Raw genomic sequence first — 18644 nt, forward strand, 5'->3', positions numbered from 1 at the left:
TTTCAGGTGTAATCATCAGAGCTGGTTAGTCAGGCATTCCAGATAGTGGTTCTTTTCAGAACCTTTTTAAAGGGTTGGTTAACTACCTCAGTAGCAGAGGATTGAACTATACCCTATCTGTACTGTACATAGAAAATCTTTGTAGATAAAATCAAGGCTTGTTTAATTACGACATGAGGGCAAAAATATATATACCAAATGTAACATTCTTAGTTGCCTTTAATTTCAGAGGCTTTGTAAAAGAGTCCCTCTTGTTCGTCATAACAGGCCTTGTTTTTGTCGTATTTTGTGGCTGAAAAAGCAGCCTTGCTTCTTCAGATATTGTAGTTATTTGGATGTATAATAGTTTAGCAAGATGTTACTTTTTGTAAGACATCAAATGTTAAAAAAGTGCATCAGCAACTTGTACTAAATACTGCAGTGTCCCTTTATAAAAGGTCAGACTAAAACTGACAACTGTACAGTAAAGCCTGACATTTGGATATTTTGAAGTTTTTCATAAATCATAGAAAATAGTATATGGCTGTAGTTTAGCTTTTTAGGTAAAGGTATGTTTTCTCATTAGTGCATTTCTTATCGCTGATTGCTGTAAAAAGAAACAGATCAGCTTTCCATTTTCTCTTTATGCAGATCATGATAACCTGTAGAGTAGAATACAATCATTTGTGCTATGTTTTAATTTTATGAAGCACCTTGATGACAGTGAGTGTTAAGTGGTGAAGCATCCTCTATTGAATCACCCTTCCAAAAAGTTTTGTCAAGTCCAGATATGCATAGGTAACATAAAACTATGGTTTAATATAGACTTGGCAGAAAGAGCTTCCCTTATGCCCTTCCCCAAAGGGATACTGCAGTTGTTACATACCCATAGGCACCACAGTAAGATCTGAAACACCGAATTAAGATTTTATACACACCAGTTCCCCAGTAAATGAAAAAATTAACAAAAAATAGATGTCATATGTTAAATGCTCATTGCAAACAATCATTTTGCATTCCTGCAAATAAAATTGTTTTATACTGTAAGCTGGAGGCAAGTGTAACTTATTTTTGTAATAAAGTTTTTATTTTTTTTATGTGTCATTAATATAAATGTGTGTTAGTGCAGAAATCTTCTGGTTTAAAACTTGTGCGCACACATTTCCGTTTGTTTACTTGTATTTACATTTTTTTAGAGTAGTGGTTTCCAGTAGTCTATCTCTCACATTAATTGAATTTTTGTTATCCTAATAAACCATTTTAGTATATTGTATGTCAATTACTGGGATAGCTGGGACATAAAGTGTAATTTAAAATTTGTCAAATATTCATGGGAATATGTAAATGTGCCTTGCTAGTTAAGAGAGAAAATAAGTGGTGGGATGGTTAAAATGTTATCGTTTGATGAGACACCTGTTGCCACAGTCTCATATACTGCCCATGGTAAAGTTCTTCTTTCCATATTTGAATAAGAAACATGAGTGTTGCATCAGCTTCTGAAATCGTAAACTTGATAGGATGAGGCTTATGGAACGAAGGTTTGCTAAATGTAGCCTTAAATACTACTATGATTTCATTGTAATCCTTGGTGCTGGCAGAAACCAGTACCAGGGAGGTTTGAATGCTCCCTTCAATAAGGCTGTTGTGCCAACTGGCATCTTTACTGTCATAGTCTTATGAAGAACATTGTCAAGATGTTCATGCCAAATTTGACCTGATATCTCATGGAGGCTTAGGAAGAAGAAGCTTTCTGACTTAAATCTTCGAAATCTGTCCTATTGCTGGAAAAATAAAGTAGTATGCTTTCAAGCATCACTAATTTGAGCTTTGGGAAAGGAGATAAAATGATAGATGAGTCTTTTTTTGGAACTGCATTCTGTTGATGTTGATGTAATGCAAAATAAAAATCCGATGACAGGCTGGAATTGAGGTAAAAGATCCATCAACTTCAGCTATGAAAATAGGTGGGGTGTGAGGATGCGTGTCAAAAAATGTACTGGGAGTGATCTATATAGTTTATAAGCAATGGTGAGTAATAAAAAACTGAATCTTGACAGTGTTCTTAAATAATTATGAATTCAAGCCATTATGACTTTTACAATTAAACATTATTTGCACTGTTCTGACATTGGTGCAGTTTTTTAGCATTATAAAGTTAAATCTACAGTAAAATGCATGTGGAATTTGTCTTGTGAAAACTTGATCTTTTATGAGATAATGCTAACTGAACGTTTTAAAATTTGGATCTGTAAATGAAATAAGATTTTATTTGTTAGATAGTCAAAGGCACATAGCATGGTTGGGTTGGTCATCTTGAGTGTCAAGTGTTATACATACCATCTAATGTGAATGACATTAATTGGAACAGATGTATAGTGAATATTATACATTTATTGCAAGTACAAGACAGAATTTTAGTATTGTATTGCAGAATAATTTCTGGTGGCACACAGGTATGTGTTGGCTTTATCCATTCCAGAATTGAAGGGAAGTGATACTTTATTCCAGGTAATTTTTTGAGGGCCAAGAATTGAAACTGTTTTTCTAACTTTGCAGTTTCCACAGTGTGTTAGACTGAAGGCTACTAAAGTGAAATGGATCAACTACAATAAGAAATATTTCAAAATTTCATATACTGAGCTTTTTCTAAAATCTACCTGTATATTTTGAAAGTTGCTGGTTTTGTTTTTTCTTCCATTACATTGTGTGAAGTAGATTGGAGGGATACTTCAGACATATTGACATGAGAATTCAAGATACCATACCAGAAATGAGCCCTTTAAAATATGATTCATAGTTCATAGTACCTTGACTTGCCCTTTAGTAAGATTATATAACCTCTTTTGCAGTTGCATGAAGAATGGCTAACTTACAGTTATGGAGTTGACCCAATAGGGATCTTCTACATTAGCTTACTTTGAGAGTAAAATATTTGCTTGAAGGAACACCAACATGAATATCTAGACGATGATCTTGTTGAATGCTGGAGGTGGGAAAGATGCCTGACAATTTCTGCAGTGCAACTATATTTCTGTAGGTATTCAGCAGTTGGGATGAAAAACCAAGGCAAGAGCTATATCACAAGGAGACTTAGAATTCTCTGTAGTAGAGATGTGTCCTTTGGATTTTAACTTAATAGTAAATGAATTGTTTTATTTATATATAAAGACATTTTACAAAAATAAGTAAGACATGAGTATGCTGGAAATGTTGACATAATTATTTTGTTCTGAATGAGTGGCATGCAGTCAATGAATTTGCAGGTAAGTAAGCAATGTAGATTATATAGTTGTGCACAAGGGGTTTAAAAGCTGATAAAAAATTCCAGAAAGATTATGGGGTTCGATCCAAAATAACAGTATGTGAGTGGGAGGGGTCCTAATGCATCAGAAGCACTGGGTAAATGGGGAGAAAGAATATAAGAGGCCATTTGTGGAGCTTGTTTCCAAAAGGTGTACCACATCAATCTGAACAAATTTTGCAGAAATAAAGAAAAACATGCTGAGGATATGCATTGTTTTTCTATAAAGTACAATTTTCCAAGCCTTGTACCAAAGTTATTTGATACATTTTGATAGTTTTATCTATACATAATCTTTTGCTGCTAATCAGCAATGTGCCGTCACATATAACTCATTTTTCCTTTTTCTTTTTTAAATTTGGTACCTTTTTGGGAACAGAGTTCACATTTGTATTGGTTTGTCCTGGCTGCCTTCCACACCATCTGATTTTTTTCCTCAAGGGGTCAGAGGTGCTGAGAGGTGCTGAGACCACTGAACAAAAACCCATTTACAGAACTCAACAATGCAATTTCACTTTTTTCAGCTTATACAATTTTGAGCAATAATATAATTATTTGATTCAAATAATATACAGTAGAGCCCCGCTTAACTGAGTTAAACAGGTGGGCCCAATCTTGGATAACTGAATTTGACGGATAAGGGGGGGGGGCTATTATCCAAGCCGGGGGCTTGGCCAGGCTCCGGAGAAGGTGCCTCAAGGGAGGCTCCAGAGGAAGTTTTAATGCAAGATTTCTTCCCCCCACGCCTTCCTTGTTAATCTTTGAGGAGCTCAAAGGCTTCCACCAGCTGCTTTGAGGCAGCGGACGGCAGGGCGGGCTCCATGCAGAAGAGGGTGCAGAGCTGCAAGGAGGCCTGGGAGGAAGCTGCTGCTGCGGCGGCGGCGCTCATGGCTGCCTCTGCATCCCCCTCTGCCGCCGCCGTCTCCTTCGCATCTTCCAGCTGGAGGAAGAGGGAGAGAAAAGTACAGTGGCAATGGCAGCGGCGGCTTCCTCTCGGGTCTTCTTGCAGCTCTGCGCCGTCTTCTGCATGGAGCCCGCCCTGCCGTCCGCTGCCTAAGAGCAGCTGGTGGGAGCCTTTGAGCACCTCAAAGGTAAACAAGGAAGGCATGGGGGTGAAGAAATCTTGCATTGGAACTTCGTCCGGTGCCTCGGATAATACAGACACTTGGTTTAGCGGAGCTCAGTTAAGCGGGGTTCTACTGTAGTTACATTAGTGCAATGTCACAAGTAATCAAGACTTCTATCAGCATAATACAGGGCTTTTGAAAAAGAACTCCCTAGTTTTAAGTTAAAACACATTAAAACTAGGGAATTCTTTTTCAAACACTCTGTATTAGGAAATATATTTGACAAGTTTGAATGGGTTGTGTTGGCTACATAAGAAACGAGTATTACTAAAACACATTATGTGCAGTATAATGAACTATAGAAATAAATGCCAAAGAAGCAAAGATTGTCAGTTAAATCTTTGTGTTGCAATCTCAACTCTGCCAATGTTGATTGGGGTATCTTAGTGGCCCAAACCCAACCACACATAGTCTTTAGTCATATCTCTCAGGGCTTCTTCTGGTTACTATTGGCCATTTTGCATTTCAGCTACTTTTCACAAAAACAAAGAACTCTGAAAGTTCCAATTTTAAAGAATATATTTATTGGTACTGTTCCATTATCCAGGTGGAGGCCACTAGCGGGAGCTAGAGAGAGGCTAGTACATTTTATTTTGGGGAAGGGGGTTAAAGGAGGAAAACCATTTCCCCCGTTTTTGCTGGTTATGCCCCCTCCCCATATCATAAATGTTGTTTCCACAACAGGGACATGGGTGGAGGGAATTACAGGATAACAAGGGAAAATCGTTTTCCTCCTTCCACCCACCCTCCACCTACCCCCATAAAATGTACTATTCTTTCTCTCGCACCCCCTTGTGGCCTCCACCTGTATAATGGAACAGTAGCATTTTTAAAGGCTATGTATTAATTCTGAAAGGATTGGTTGGACTCTAATGATCAATTTGAATAATTGTTTTTCACCCTTGAATGAGGGGGAACAAAGACAGCTTCAGGAGACTCCTATACATATCAAGCGTTTTTTGCTTACATGGAATTAAATACGTTTCTTTAGTATTGCTGCTGCCTTTTGTGTAAAAATTATGCCATATTTTGTTACTGATAACAAAGATGAAGCTATACTAAAATCAGTCCTATTATGCTGGCCTCTTCTACAGCAGCAACATTTACTGTATATACTCGAGTATAAGCCGACCCGAATATAAGCCGAGGCACCTAATTTTACCACAAAAAAACTGGGAAAACATTGACTCCAGTATAAGCCGAGGGTGGTAAATTTCAGAAATAAAAATAGATACCAGTAAAATTACATTAATTGAGGCATCAGTAGGTTAAATGTTTTTGAATATTTACATAAAGCTCAAATTTAAGATAAGACTGTCCAACTCTGATCAAATCATTATTCTCATCTAATTCAATGTAAATGTGCTTATGTATCCTTTTAATAATAATAGAGTAAAATAATACATGTAATAATAAATAGTGAAATAATAAATGTATTAATAACAATAAAAAAGAGTAAAATGTAATGGTAGCAACAATAATAGAGAAAGACAATAAATGCAATAATACCAATAATAATAGAGAAAAATAATACATGTACCATATATTCTCGAGTATATGACCCAAATATAAGCCAACCAGGACCCTCACCCTAGTATAAGCTGAGGGGGGCTTTTTCAGTCTTAAAAAGGTCTGAAAAACTAGGCTTATACTCAAGTATACACATTAACTTCCACAGCCTTTCTTCTAGATATGTTACTGTTGGGCCTCTTAGCTCCCTGATGCTAGTTAAGGCAATTTAGGGTGGCCTGGTCCCATCCATTTTTTTGCCTTCATGTTGTTTCTGACTTATGGCAAATCTGTGGGGTTTTCTCATAAAGATTCATTCAAGAGATTTGCCATGGCCATCTTGAGGCAAAGTCTGTGTTCCTTCCAGTGAGCTTCCATAGATAAAGGGAGAATCAACCCCCAGTTCCCGGTCTCCAATCCTCAATCCCCAAACCACTACACCAGGGGTTCTCAAACTTTGTAAGCAGAGGGCCGGTCCACAATCCTTCAGACTGTTGAGGGGCTGAATTATCATTCGAAAAAAATATATGAACAAATTCCTATGCACACTACACATGTCTTATTTGTAGTGCAAAAAAACAAAAACAAAGAACAATACAGTATTTTAAAAAAAAATTTAACCAGCCTAAACCTATAAGGATTTCAATGGGAAGTTTGAACCTGCTTCTGGCCAATGAGTCAAGTTAATTAGGATCGTTTTTGTGTGCCTTCAAGTCATTTCAGACGTTGGGCTAGCCTAAGTCTAAAACTGAGGGTGGGGGCAGGTAAATGACCTTGGAGGGGCCCATGGGCCTTAGTTTGGAGACACCTGCACTACGCCATGCTGGCTCTTTGTGGACCATAATAGCATGTAGTTTAAGAAGTTACTTACACAGGCTTGCTATGGCTCAACAGTTTCCTGGACCCCTGCCAATTCCGAAGTCATTGGCAAGTTTAGGTAAAGTTTTCCCCTTGACATTGAGTCTAGTTGTGGCTGACTCTGGGGTGTGATACTCATCTCCATTTCTAAGCTGAAGAGCCGGTGTTTGTAGAAGCCTCCAAGGTCATGGGGCCGGCATGACTGCATGGAGTGCTGTTACCTTCCCGCTGGAGCAGTATCGATCTACTCACGTTTGTATGATTTCAAACTGCTAGGTTGGTACATGTACAGCTTAGTTTTGAAAGCCACCCCGTTGGGTGGGTGCAGCCTATTTTATTAAGAGGCGAACTTAAGAGTCTTGTCCAGGGGTGGCAAATTCTAGAAAAAGCAAGTTCTAGAAAAAAGTCTGGGGGACTGGGGGGGGGGGGGGTCTCAAAAACAGCCACACCCCCTTGAAAGATTGACTGTCACGTTTCCATTGTGTACCCATCACGATTTAACAGTTGCAACTACACAGAACCATTTGAATGGCCCACATTATAATAAGCCTTAGTCCAGTGGTTCTCAACCTGTGGGTCCCAGATGTTTTGGCCTACAGCTCCCAGAAATCGAAACAGCTCATAGACTGGCTGGGATTTATGGGAGCTGTAGGCCAAAAGACCTGGGACCCACAGGTTGAGAACCACTGCCTTAGTCAGAAACCGGCGGCCATAGAAGAACTCCCACTGCAACCAACCCTTTCCAAAAGGACAATGGCAGCCTCCTCCTCATTTGCATCTCCTGGGCGGGCGGCACCACTCGCCCTTTACTCGTCTCGGTCCCTGCCAGCCGGGGGTAGGGGTAATTGCATACAGAGCTGAACAGCGAATCGAGCCGTCTTCAGGATCACAGAAAGCGCGTGTGCCGGTTCTGTCCCTTTAAAGGGGGAGTCTCTAATCTAAGCCCACGTGAGGCAATCACGTGGCACCGGGAGAGGTCACGTGAGATAGACAAGCCGGAAGCCGGAGGAGGCGGGCCGGGTTCTTTCCTAGTGTCCGAAGGGGTCCAAGGGGGGAGGGGGTCTGAAATCCTTAGGTCTCGTGCCGCCGCCGGGATGGAGCGGGCGCGCGCGGCGGGGGAGCGGCTCTTGCGGCGCGTGCGCGGGGCCGAGGCGCTGCGCGAGGCCTGCCGGCAGTACCCGCTCTTTTGCTGCCTCCTCCTGGGGCTCAGCGTGGCCACCATTCTGCTCAGCAGGTAAGGAAGGAAGCGTAGACCAGGCACGGGCAAACTTGGGCTCTCCCTGTGTTTTGGACTTCAACTCCCACAATTCCAAACAGCCGGTAGGCTCTTAGGATTTGTGGGTGTTGAAATCCAAAACACCCAGAGGGCCCAAGTTTACCCGTACCTGATTTAGAAGAATATAACAGAATTATCCACCTGTCTCCGGCCTGTGTCTTTCAAGGTGCATCCCTCCCTTTGTGGCTCTTGCCTACCTTGCACAGAGAAACGTCAATACAGTAGCTGCTCCTCCTCTTCCTTAAAGGAAAGCCCTGTCTTCTCGTGCACCCCTCCAGGGGGCGCTGTGCGGATATACTGTGTTCCATTCGTGTCGTTTCTTTTGACTGGGTCTCAACCTGTGGGTCCCCAGGTGTTTTGGCCTACAATTCCCAGAAATCCCAGCCAGTTTACCAGCTGTTTGGATTTCTGGGAGTTGAAGGCCAAAACATCTGGGAACCCACAGGTTGAGAACCACTGCGGTATCGTGGGCCTTCAGGTTGTAGTTTCACAAGGTACTGCTTAGTCTTCTCTGCCAAAGAGCGCAGGTGCCTCACCAAACTGCAAATCCCAGCATTCCATAGCATGGAGCCATGGCAATTAAAGTGGGCTCAAGCTGCGTTAACTCTATAGCATGGATGTTTATTTATTTATTGCGTTTCTATACCACTTTTCTCACCCTGGGGAGGTGGGGGACTCAAAAGTGTTTATACTGTAATAAATGGCATGATTCAATGCCCCCCCCCCCCACACACACATATAAATACATCACATACCTAAAGTAGCATATAATTGTACATTAAAAACCTTTAAAACTATAAAATATCAGACATAGGCATAAAACATTAAACATTGCATCAGTACATCCAGAGTTGCCCATTGCATACCCAGTCCCTGAATCTAAGGGTGTATTGGCACTGTTGAATGAATGCAGTTTGGCCCCACTTTAGCTGCCATGGCTCAATGCCATCGAACCATGGGAGTTGTCCATTGATGAAGCACCAGCACTCTTTGGCTGAAGAAGACCTTGTGAAACTACATCTCCTAAGATTCCATATCATTCAGCCACAGCAGACAAGAAAGAGTCAGGGCCAGCTGACACCTCCCAACAAAGGATTCCCTCAGGCAGGAAGGAGCCAAGTTTTAAATCTGCAAGGTCATTCAGTGCTAATCAAGGTGATCAATTGCAACATTCATACTTGCCTGAAACAGACAAAAGAGTTCTTTCTCCCACCCTGGACTTTCCACAGATACATAAACTCCACTTGCCTAGTTTCCGACAGACCTCACAACCTCTGAGGATGCCTGCCATAGATGTGTGTGTGTGTGTATAAACTTTATGGACCGTAAGTCCATATACCCACAGCTGTTAAGTGGATAACGCACAGGAGTTTACAGAACATTCTCCCAGATGTGGGAGAAACATCAGGAGAGAATGCTTCTGGAACATGGCCATACAGCCCAGAAAACTCACAGCAACCCAGAGAGAGAATGCTTCTTTAAGGCAGGCATCCTTAAACAGTGGGCCTCCAGCTCCCAGAAGCCCAAGGCAGCTTGTACAATGGTAAGACATTCTGGGAGTTGGAAGCCCAAACAGCTGGAGGGCTGCAGTTTAAGGAGACCTGCTTTGAAAGCTGGTTCAAGGAAGGAATTTCAGCAGGAATTTCGAGTAGGTTTCCATAGTTAAATTTAACCCTTTCCCCCAGAGGTGTATTTCCTATACGTATTTCCACTGATGTCCCTTCTCAATCGAGTGGTGTCCAAACTACAGGAAGACAATGTGGACTGCATCCTCATTGCACCGTGGTGGCCGCGCCAGTCATGGTTCTCTCCCTTCTCGAGACGTCTCGCAGGGAGCTTGTCCACATCCTGAGCTGCTCAGATCTCCTCACATCTCAGAGAGATCATGTTCTCCATCTGGATGTCCATCGCCTAAGACTAACAGTGTGGAGAATGCGACCCGACCAGTCGTACTTGTGATGTGGCCTCGCAAGTGCGACTGGTGGGGATGAGTGACAGGGCCTTCTCAGTGGTGGCTCCTCTGCTGTGGAACTCCCTCCCCAACGACATCCAGCAGGCTCCATCCCTTTTGGGCTTTAGAAAGACATGGCTATGCGCACAAGCGTTTAATGAATAAGATTGACATGGTCTGGACTAAGGATTATGCACAAGGCTTTTGGATGAATGGATTTAAGCACTTTACATGTTTTAAGTTTTGTATATTGTTGTAATTGTTTAATGCCTAATTGTTTTAATTGCTCTGTTTTATTTTATTTTATTTTATTGTTGTTTATTGGCATTAGATTTTGCCAGATTTGTAAGTCACCTTGAGTCCTCTGGGGTGAGAAAGGCGGGATAGAAATGACGTAAATAAATAAATAATAATAAATAACAATTGAGACAAGACCTGACATTAACTCTTTCACAACCTGTTAGGGCTATTATAGATGCCGCACAAAGGCCATCCACTAAATGATCTTATCTTTATAAGTGGATCCATTTCTCAAACTTTGTCTCTGACACTGGTTTTGAAACCACTACACCAGGCCTGCTCTACATACTGCCAAATAAATCAAAATCCCCAAAAAGAGTGATATCTTTGTAGGCCAGGCAAAACAAACAAGACACATGCAAGTTTTATAACCTCCACCAGCTTCCCAAAGTAACAATAATAAAATACTACAGTAGAGTCTCACTTATCCAACATAAACGGGCCGGCAGAACGTTGGATAAGCAAATATGTTGGATAATAAGGAGAGATGAGGGAGAAGCCTATTAAACATCAAATTAGGTTATGATTTTACAAATTAAGTACCAAAACATCATGTTATACAACAAATTTGACAGAAAAAGTAGTTCAATATGCAGCAATGCTATGTAGTAATTACTGTATTTATAAATTTAGCACCCAAAAATCACGATATATTGAAAACATTGACTACAAAAATGCGTTGGATAATCCAGAACATTGGATAAGCGAGTGTTGGATAAGTGAGACTCTACTGTACTAATAACAATATATTTATTTGTTATTTGCCTCTCTTCATAGCTCAAGGCAGGGGCACAACACAGGCAGGCAACATATGTGCCATAAAATATATATATTAAAACACATAGATTAAAATACAACAGAATGGAATGTAAATTTAAAATTCATGGTTTAAAATTGACTGGGTAGGCCTGCTGGAAGAGATGGGTTTTTAGTTTTGTTTTAAATTCTGGTAGTCGGAGCTCTTCCAGCAATTCCACAGTTTTGGGGCAGCTGATGAAATGGTCTTCTGGGTGATGGTCACCAGTTGGGTTCTGGCTTGTTGGAGTAAGCATCCCCAGAGATTTGCAGTGTCAGATAGGTAACCTATTTGTTTGGGCATTCATCTTTGCTGACAGCAGCCCATGATGTATTTCACAAAGTGGTCAGAGCCTCAATAAAGCTTTTTCCAGAATCTGCTGGTTTTACTTCATGGGTTCAAACAGGCAAAAATAAAAACCCATATTGGCATGGTTACCAGTCAAACCACCCTAAATACAAATAGATCCCATTTGATCTTGGAAGCTAAGCAAAGTCAGCCCTGGTTATTACTTGGATGTGAGACTGCCATTTAATGCCAGGTGCTGTAGCCTACATTTCAGGGAGAAGTGGCAAACCCCTATGAAATCCTTGGGGCTGCTGTAAGCTGACAGGTGACTTGAAGGTGGCAGGCACGCATGTGCACACACTGCTGTTGGAACAAAATCAACAGAAAAGTTTTATTTGGCTTATGCTTTTGTAGATGGTTGGAAACCACAAAATGAATGGAGATTTGTTTCTGCCAAAATGAGTTCTCTTTTACCCTACTAATTACATCCTCCACCTACTCATCCTCCCGTATAATTTGCCAGCTGAGCGAGACAGGATGTATCTGTATAGCAGTATAGTGTGAAAGGGGTGTCAAGAGAGATGTGGTGGTGGAGAAGGAAATTCCACAACATGAATCAGTTGCTCTAATTATTATCTGTTCAGAGACGGGAAAGCAAGTTGCAAATTAATAAATAGGTGGGCTCTTGTCTTGGTTTCTAGTAGGAGGTAAGTTTTATAACTGCAGACCTTTTTAAAAATCATTCAAAACCACAGCAACATTGAAAGCAGAATAAATAATGCTAACAGCACCACTTTGTGTTCTGTTTAGAGTAGGATTACTGTGCAACACAGCTTAAAATACAATGATACTTTTTGTCTCTAAGACTGAATTTCTAGAGATAATCATATTCACTTTAGTTTCAGGGTTTCTTTTTTCCCGTGTCAGAAGCGACTTGAGAAATTGCAAGTTGCTTCTGGTGTGAGTGAATTGGCCGTCTCCAAGGATGTTGCCCAGGGGACGCCAGGATGTTTTTGATGTTTTTACCATTCTTGTGGGAGGCTTCTCTCATGTCCCTACACGGGGAGCTGGAGCTGATAGAGGCAGCTCATCTGCGCTCTCCCCAGATTCGAACCTGCAACCTTCAGGTCAACAATCCAACCTTCAAGTCAGCAGTCCTGCCGGCACAAGGGTTTAACCCATTGCGCCCCAGGGGAATTAATAATTTCCATTTGCATTAATTGGGAATAAGTATTTTATGCTTATTACGGGGCGAATAATGCAACATTATCAGGTTTTTCAGGTTTTTGTAAGGGCAGACAGAGATTTGGGAAGGGGAAGTTATTACAAATATAGAGAAAAATAGTTTGTGCACCTTATTAAATAAACATTGAAATAAACAGTTAAGAACAAGGTAGAAAATTGAGAACTTTTCAAATTAGAATAGCTGCTGACTAGTCAGTTTTGGGAAGGTGAGGGAAGTTCAACCCTTTCCTCCTGCACCATGGTCCTGACTAAATTAATTCTTCCACTTTCAAGAATGAGTTTTACTGTGACCACAAAGTAATAGAATGAAACGTTGTTCTGCTCTTTTGCACACTATGATCCTAATTCTGCTTATATGAAATTCAGCATCATGAACGTATGTTTCTGGACACTGTTTCCTAAACAGAAGTGTTGACACCAGATGCAGAAATAATATGGAAAAATAGAGATAGCTGCCTACAAAACACAAAGAAAAAAGCAGTTCAGTATGATTCAGCAAACTTTTTATCCATCAGTAATTATAGCTTCATGTGAAATTAAGCACCCAGGTCATGCAAGTCTTAAGTAACTAGAATATTTTAAAAAATCAGCTCTCAAGAGGCAGACTTCTTCCAAAATGCATCAAGAAATAATGCTTTCTTTCACCAACCTCCACTTTTCCTATGAGCCCTATTTTGATGGCCAAACTTACAGATCTATACTTTTTTAAATACACACACACATATATATACTCATCAATTCATCCATCCATCCTAGGGTGGAGCTGGTAAGGCAAGCTTATTTGTCCCCTATTGTTTTTCATACATGCTCAATAATAGATTTGGGAGGAGCTGCTGTTTACTTTTGTTGGTGGCTCCACACAGCTAAAGCAGGATTGGTTGGAGCTGAATGCTGCATTTTCCCACCTTAAGCTTCATTGCATTGGTTACTTCTGCAACCTGACATTGGACATCTACTGTATGTTTCTCCAGGCCTTTTTCACCATGCTCCCAATTCTGATTCTGTTAGAAATCTGCCAGCTAAATAAAGGATGGAGGAAAGGGGGTGTGGGGAAAGCACCAATGCCGCTTTAGGGGGCTAGCCATCCCTGGCCTCTGCCATTTCCTCTTGGATCCAGGCATTTAAAAAAAGAAAACGTAGCACCACAGTGGAGAAAGTATGGGGTTCAGAGCTTTTTCTAGGTTCCCCTAGGAGGGACTAAGCTCTTGCCTTTCACCATTGTACACAGAGAAGGGGATAATTCCATTTTTGATATGAGTTAAGGTACAGTAGTAATGCCGAACCATTGATATGTTGACCCAGATTTTGTGGGTTGATTTTTTTAATTGAAATTTCTAGACTTATACTTTCCAAAAGGCACCAACTCAATCTGAACAAATTTTACAGGAATCAGAAAAAATACATGCTGAGGATATGCCTCTTTTGGTATGAAATGCAATTTCCCAAGCCCTCTACTGAAGTGATTTGATAGATTTTGATAGCTTTGATCTGTACATAATATTCTACTCGTAGCTAACAATGTTCTGCCACCTAAAACTCTTTAAAAATAAAAATAAACATTGGATTTGGTAACTTTTGGAAACAAACTCCACATATAGAGTAAGCCTTGTGCCAGCAGGCTTCTATTCATATAACAGTCGATTCCACTCTTGCCTTTTCATTGTTTCTACCCTTGTTTTGCTTATTCCTTTGACTCAGAATTGCATCAGTTTAGGCTAGAACTTTAGCACTTAATAAGATGTTGTTGTTGAGGGAATAACGGGGTCTGTCTGACAGTTCTCACTTGCTTCAGTTATACTTTGTCATTAATATAGTAAATATGAATATATGAAAGTTGAATGTCATTTATGCTATTCTTAATAGTTGTGCAAATGTTATACATTATGATATGTGTAGTATTGGACATGTGTTTTTAAAGTTGATCTACAGCATTAATGTTATTCTTTTTGTTGTAATGTTTGTCTTTATTTTTAGGTACCTTCATGTTTTAATGATCTTCTGGTCATTTGTGGCAGGCGTTGTGACATTCTATTGTTCCTTAGGTCCGGATTCTCTGTTACCAAACATTCTGTTTACAATAAAACATAAAACCAAGGTAATGTGTAACTTTACTGATATAGTTTGATACATCATTGGACATTAGTTAAATTTCTACACAGTGTTTATGATCAGCATGTGGCAAGATTTATTTAGCTTTAATTGACAGATGAAGTAAAATGTCAGCTAGTTAATCAGTGGGAACTGATTTTAGTTGCTGATGTTGGAAGTTAAAAGTTTCCATAATTTTAAATAGGATATTTAAATATTAGCTGGAATAAAATTTTGTTCAAACAGATTTCTGGTTATGCAATGGAACCTCTTCTTCCTTCTCTCCTTCACCACACTCTTCTTAAGGGTTCATCAGATTTGAAGGCTTGCATGACCCTAAGGATAGAGTCTTTTCTTTCAGTCAGGCTTGTTCTGCTGGTAAATGGATACTATTAGGTCACTGTTGAATGGCCTTTGAAATAATTGATAGGTTTTAATTAAGCCTATCAATTAACTGCCAGTCAACCAATGTGGAGACAAGCCAGCCAATCTGCTAAATTTATAGCTTGCCCTTTGTTATGTCTATATACACAGTTGCATTTATAAAAGGTTTGCATAAGTGGGAGATAGATGGGAGATCTTGGACTCATTTTAAGTTTTGGATCCCATCTCAGCAGAAGAAAAGCACCAAAGACAAGTTAATTTCCAGTATCTTTACCTATATGGTTTTGGTGTGTATTGGTTGCTCACTGTTTTATGTCTGATGAAAAGGTTTCTGCCATGTGGTTTCTATTTAAAGACCCAGTTAAGCTGCTGTCAAGCATAACTAGGTTATTAAAGGCAGATTTCATGTTAATCTTCTTAGCTATAAGTATCCTGGGGACCAGACTCCTTATCTTCATGTGCATGTGTGCCACACTCACCCCTTTCACATTTCTGCTTTGGAATAATTTAATGAGGACTATCATGTGGTCAGTGATTTGTAAACATCTTTCCATTTAGTACCAGGATATGATTTTAAAGGAATGAATAGGAAAAAATAAGTGTAGAAGAGACAGACTGTTTTCTAAACAGACAGCAAAGAAATACTAAACAATTTTAAATGGTTTAAAACACTTTAAAATAGGCTCAGAAAACTTGTTTCATCATTTTATTGCGTATAATTAAATCACTAATGCCAAACTGTTTTATTAGGATTCTGTTGAAAAAAACTTTTCTTCCATTCTTTCTTTTCCATTGTTTCTTTTAGCAATTAGAATTTCAAGAGCCGTATGCCCAAGGGCTCAGCTGTGATGTATGTGGTAACATCAAGTGTAATAGACATAGGTGAGTTGCATATTCATCATTTTAATCATGCTTGTGTGTACCTTGGGCAAAAATTATTGGAACCCAACCTAGCAATATTTTTTATTTTTTAATAGGCTTGCATTGCTGCTAGAAAATTATCAGCCATGGCGAGACCTGAATGTTCCCTCTAAAGTTGATGCTTCACTCTCAGAGGTAACTATTTAACATTCCCCAGGATAGAAATCTCATAGCATTACTTTTCAAAAATTATACTCAGAGTAATTTTTGGTTTGAGTATCTGAAGTTTGTCTTCTAAGAATTGTCCAAACACATGTATTTCTTGATAGGAATGTCTATCATACTTTCTCGAAGTGGTTTTCATGCTCAGCTGCTTTCACTTACTCTCTTTTTTATTACAACCATTATATCAGCTTAATAGGCCATTGTTTCCAATTACTGCTAGGCAAACTGAAGATATTAAATCACTTACTATGAAAAATACTTACTCTGCCACAATTTAGCTCCTTTTTATCTACCTTCTAGCACATAGGCATACATTGATCTCATATCTCAGAACTGCTCCACGTTGCTTTATAAAAAAATCTAGGTTTGATCTTGTGATTATAGCACTGACATGCAGTGTGCATGGTTTAATATGCTCCACAGAGTTTCCTCTGGGAATATGTCATTTCCATGCTTAGTCTCCCTTATTATGGATGTTTAATTGAATTACTCTGGGTTCTCTGAGCAGAAGGTTTCTTCTCTCCCAGATGCTAAGCGTGTAGATAACTCTAGATTTCTATTGAGAGAATATTCTCTCTTCTTATCTTGACCATGAAAGAGATCAATGTGCAAAAATTGGAGAGCAGAAGATTGGGGAGGATGGCCACTATTCTGTGAGTTATTGATGAAGACCATAATATTTTTCATGTCTACTGAATTTGGTTGGGGTTTTCAAAAGGTGATCTTGGAGGATGTATGCTAGTCATTATTACTGTTAGCTATCTTGCTGGACATACTGTAATCTATTATTTCATCTGATTGACTGCAGGTGTTTGAGCTGTTGCTGGATAACTTTGTTTATCCTTGGTACAGGTAAGATTCAGCAAAATACAATACCCTTGTTCAGAACAGTTTCTAGAACAAGGTAGAGTAGACTCATTGAATCAATTTCTGTTAATTGATTTTTTAAGTTTGCTCTAGTGATTAAAATTTGGTTAATACCTTTTAAAATTAATTTAATACAAGGATAGTATTTGTGTAATCCATGGATCAGATGAGATCCTTTGAGAACTCCAGGGCAACCCAATCATTGGATCCCAAGATGATCCCCCCCCCCAACTCCTGGCACCAGCCCCTTTTCTTGCCCCCCTTCCAATCAAGCATGATTAAATTACTGTATCCAAACCCATTTAGTGGTGATGTGCTTTAGAGCTGTAGCGAAGCTGAAGTTGGAGCAGTGCACTCCTCAAGGCTCTAAAATGTGCATACCTTGCCTTAATGGTTATTTGGATCCTACATTTGTATATGTACAGTAGAGTCTCACTTATCCAACACTCGCTTATCCAACGTTCTGGATTATCCAACACATTTTTGTAGTCAATGTTTTCAATACATCGTTATATTTTGGTGCTAAATTCATAAATACAGTAATTACTATGTAGCATTACTGCATATTGAACTACTTTTTCTGCCAAATTTGTTGTATAACATGATGTTTTGGTGCTTAATTTTTAAAATCATAACCTAATTTGATGTTTAATAGGCTTCTTCTTAATCTCTCCTTATTATCCAACATATTTGCTTATCCAACGTTCTGTCGGCCCGTTTATGTTGGATAAGTGAGACTCTACTGTATGTCTGTTTGCACAATCCTGTTATAATTTGTGCCGCATTAAGTGGGAGGAATACACCTTTATTTCATGATTTAAATTGTTGCATTTGTAGTGATGTTTGTTTTTGTTTGAAATGTTACCTTTAGCTTTGTTTTCATGGAATGACATTTTTGATCCCCTTTTCTGTGATTGATTGAGCCAATACCTGGTACAAGTCCCAACAAGTCCCAAATGTCTGGGAAGACATTTCCATCTTGTCTTCTGTGCCATCAGCTGGAGGCCCCTTCCCCCATCACCAACTGACGCTCTAGGGTGGAGAGAGAAGGAAGGAAGACATTTCCATCTTGTTTTCTGTGCCATCAGCTGGAGGCCTCTCCCCCCAGTAACATGCTATGCTAATAATATAGTATTATATATGTGTGTGTATCTATCTATCTATCTATCTATCTATCTATCTATCTATCTATAATATTGTATATAATATACAATATAATTTACAATAATAATAAGGCTTTAACAGTGTGTTAAAGCGCTGAGCTGCTGAACTTGTGGACCAAAAGGTTGCAGGTTCGAATCCAGGGAGCGGAATGAGCGCCCGCTGTTAGCCCCAGCTTCTGCCAACCTAGCAGTGCGAAAACATGCAGATGTGAGTAGATCAGTAGGTACCGCTCTGGTGGGAAGGTAACAGCGCTCCATGCAGTCATGCTGACCACATGACCTTGGAGGTGTCTAAGGACAACACCGGCTCTTTGGCTTAGAAATGGAGATGAGCACCAACCCCCAGAGTCGGACACGACTGTACTTAACATCAGGGGGAAACCTTTACATTTACCTATATACATGTAATATTGATAATAATATTAT

The 18644-nt window shown here is 39.7% G+C and overlaps 2 protein-coding genes across 9 annotated transcripts in view; both read left to right on the forward strand.

Moving 5' to 3' along the window:
- syncrip (synaptotagmin binding cytoplasmic RNA interacting protein) overlaps positions 1 to 2105 on the forward strand; it is a 27320-nt gene extending 25215 nt beyond the window's left edge. For all 6 annotated transcript variants that reach the window (XM_062981012.1, XM_062981021.1, XM_062981032.1 and 3 more), the window contains exon 12: positions 1 to 2105. This exon is cut by the window's left edge. The gene's annotated coding sequence lies outside the window, so the exon portion shown is untranslated.
- Positions 2106 to 7752: 5647 nt separating this feature from the next.
- The window catches only part of snx14 (sorting nexin 14), a 50269-nt gene continuing 39377 nt past the window's right edge, over positions 7753 to 18644 (forward strand). For 2 of the 3 annotated variants that reach the window (XM_003215541.4, XM_016997400.2), the window contains exons 1-5: positions 7753 to 8008; positions 14605 to 14725; positions 15908 to 15984; positions 16080 to 16158; positions 16997 to 17040. In XM_003215541.4, coding sequence (XP_003215589.1) covers positions 7869 to 8008; positions 14605 to 14725; positions 15908 to 15984; positions 16080 to 16158; positions 16997 to 17040 — 461 coding nt within the window. In that variant the 5' untranslated portion in view covers positions 7753 to 7868. The remainder of the gene's footprint in view (positions 8009 to 14604; positions 14726 to 15907; positions 15985 to 16079; positions 16159 to 16996; positions 17041 to 18644) is intronic. The other variant, XM_008119682.3, reaches the window with a different exon arrangement.

The sequence above is a fragment of the Anolis carolinensis genome, chromosome 1, assembly GCF_035594765.1.
Source record: "Anolis carolinensis isolate JA03-04 chromosome 1, rAnoCar3.1.pri, whole genome shotgun sequence".
Lineage (NCBI taxonomy): Eukaryota > Metazoa > Chordata > Lepidosauria > Squamata > Dactyloidae > Anolis > Anolis carolinensis.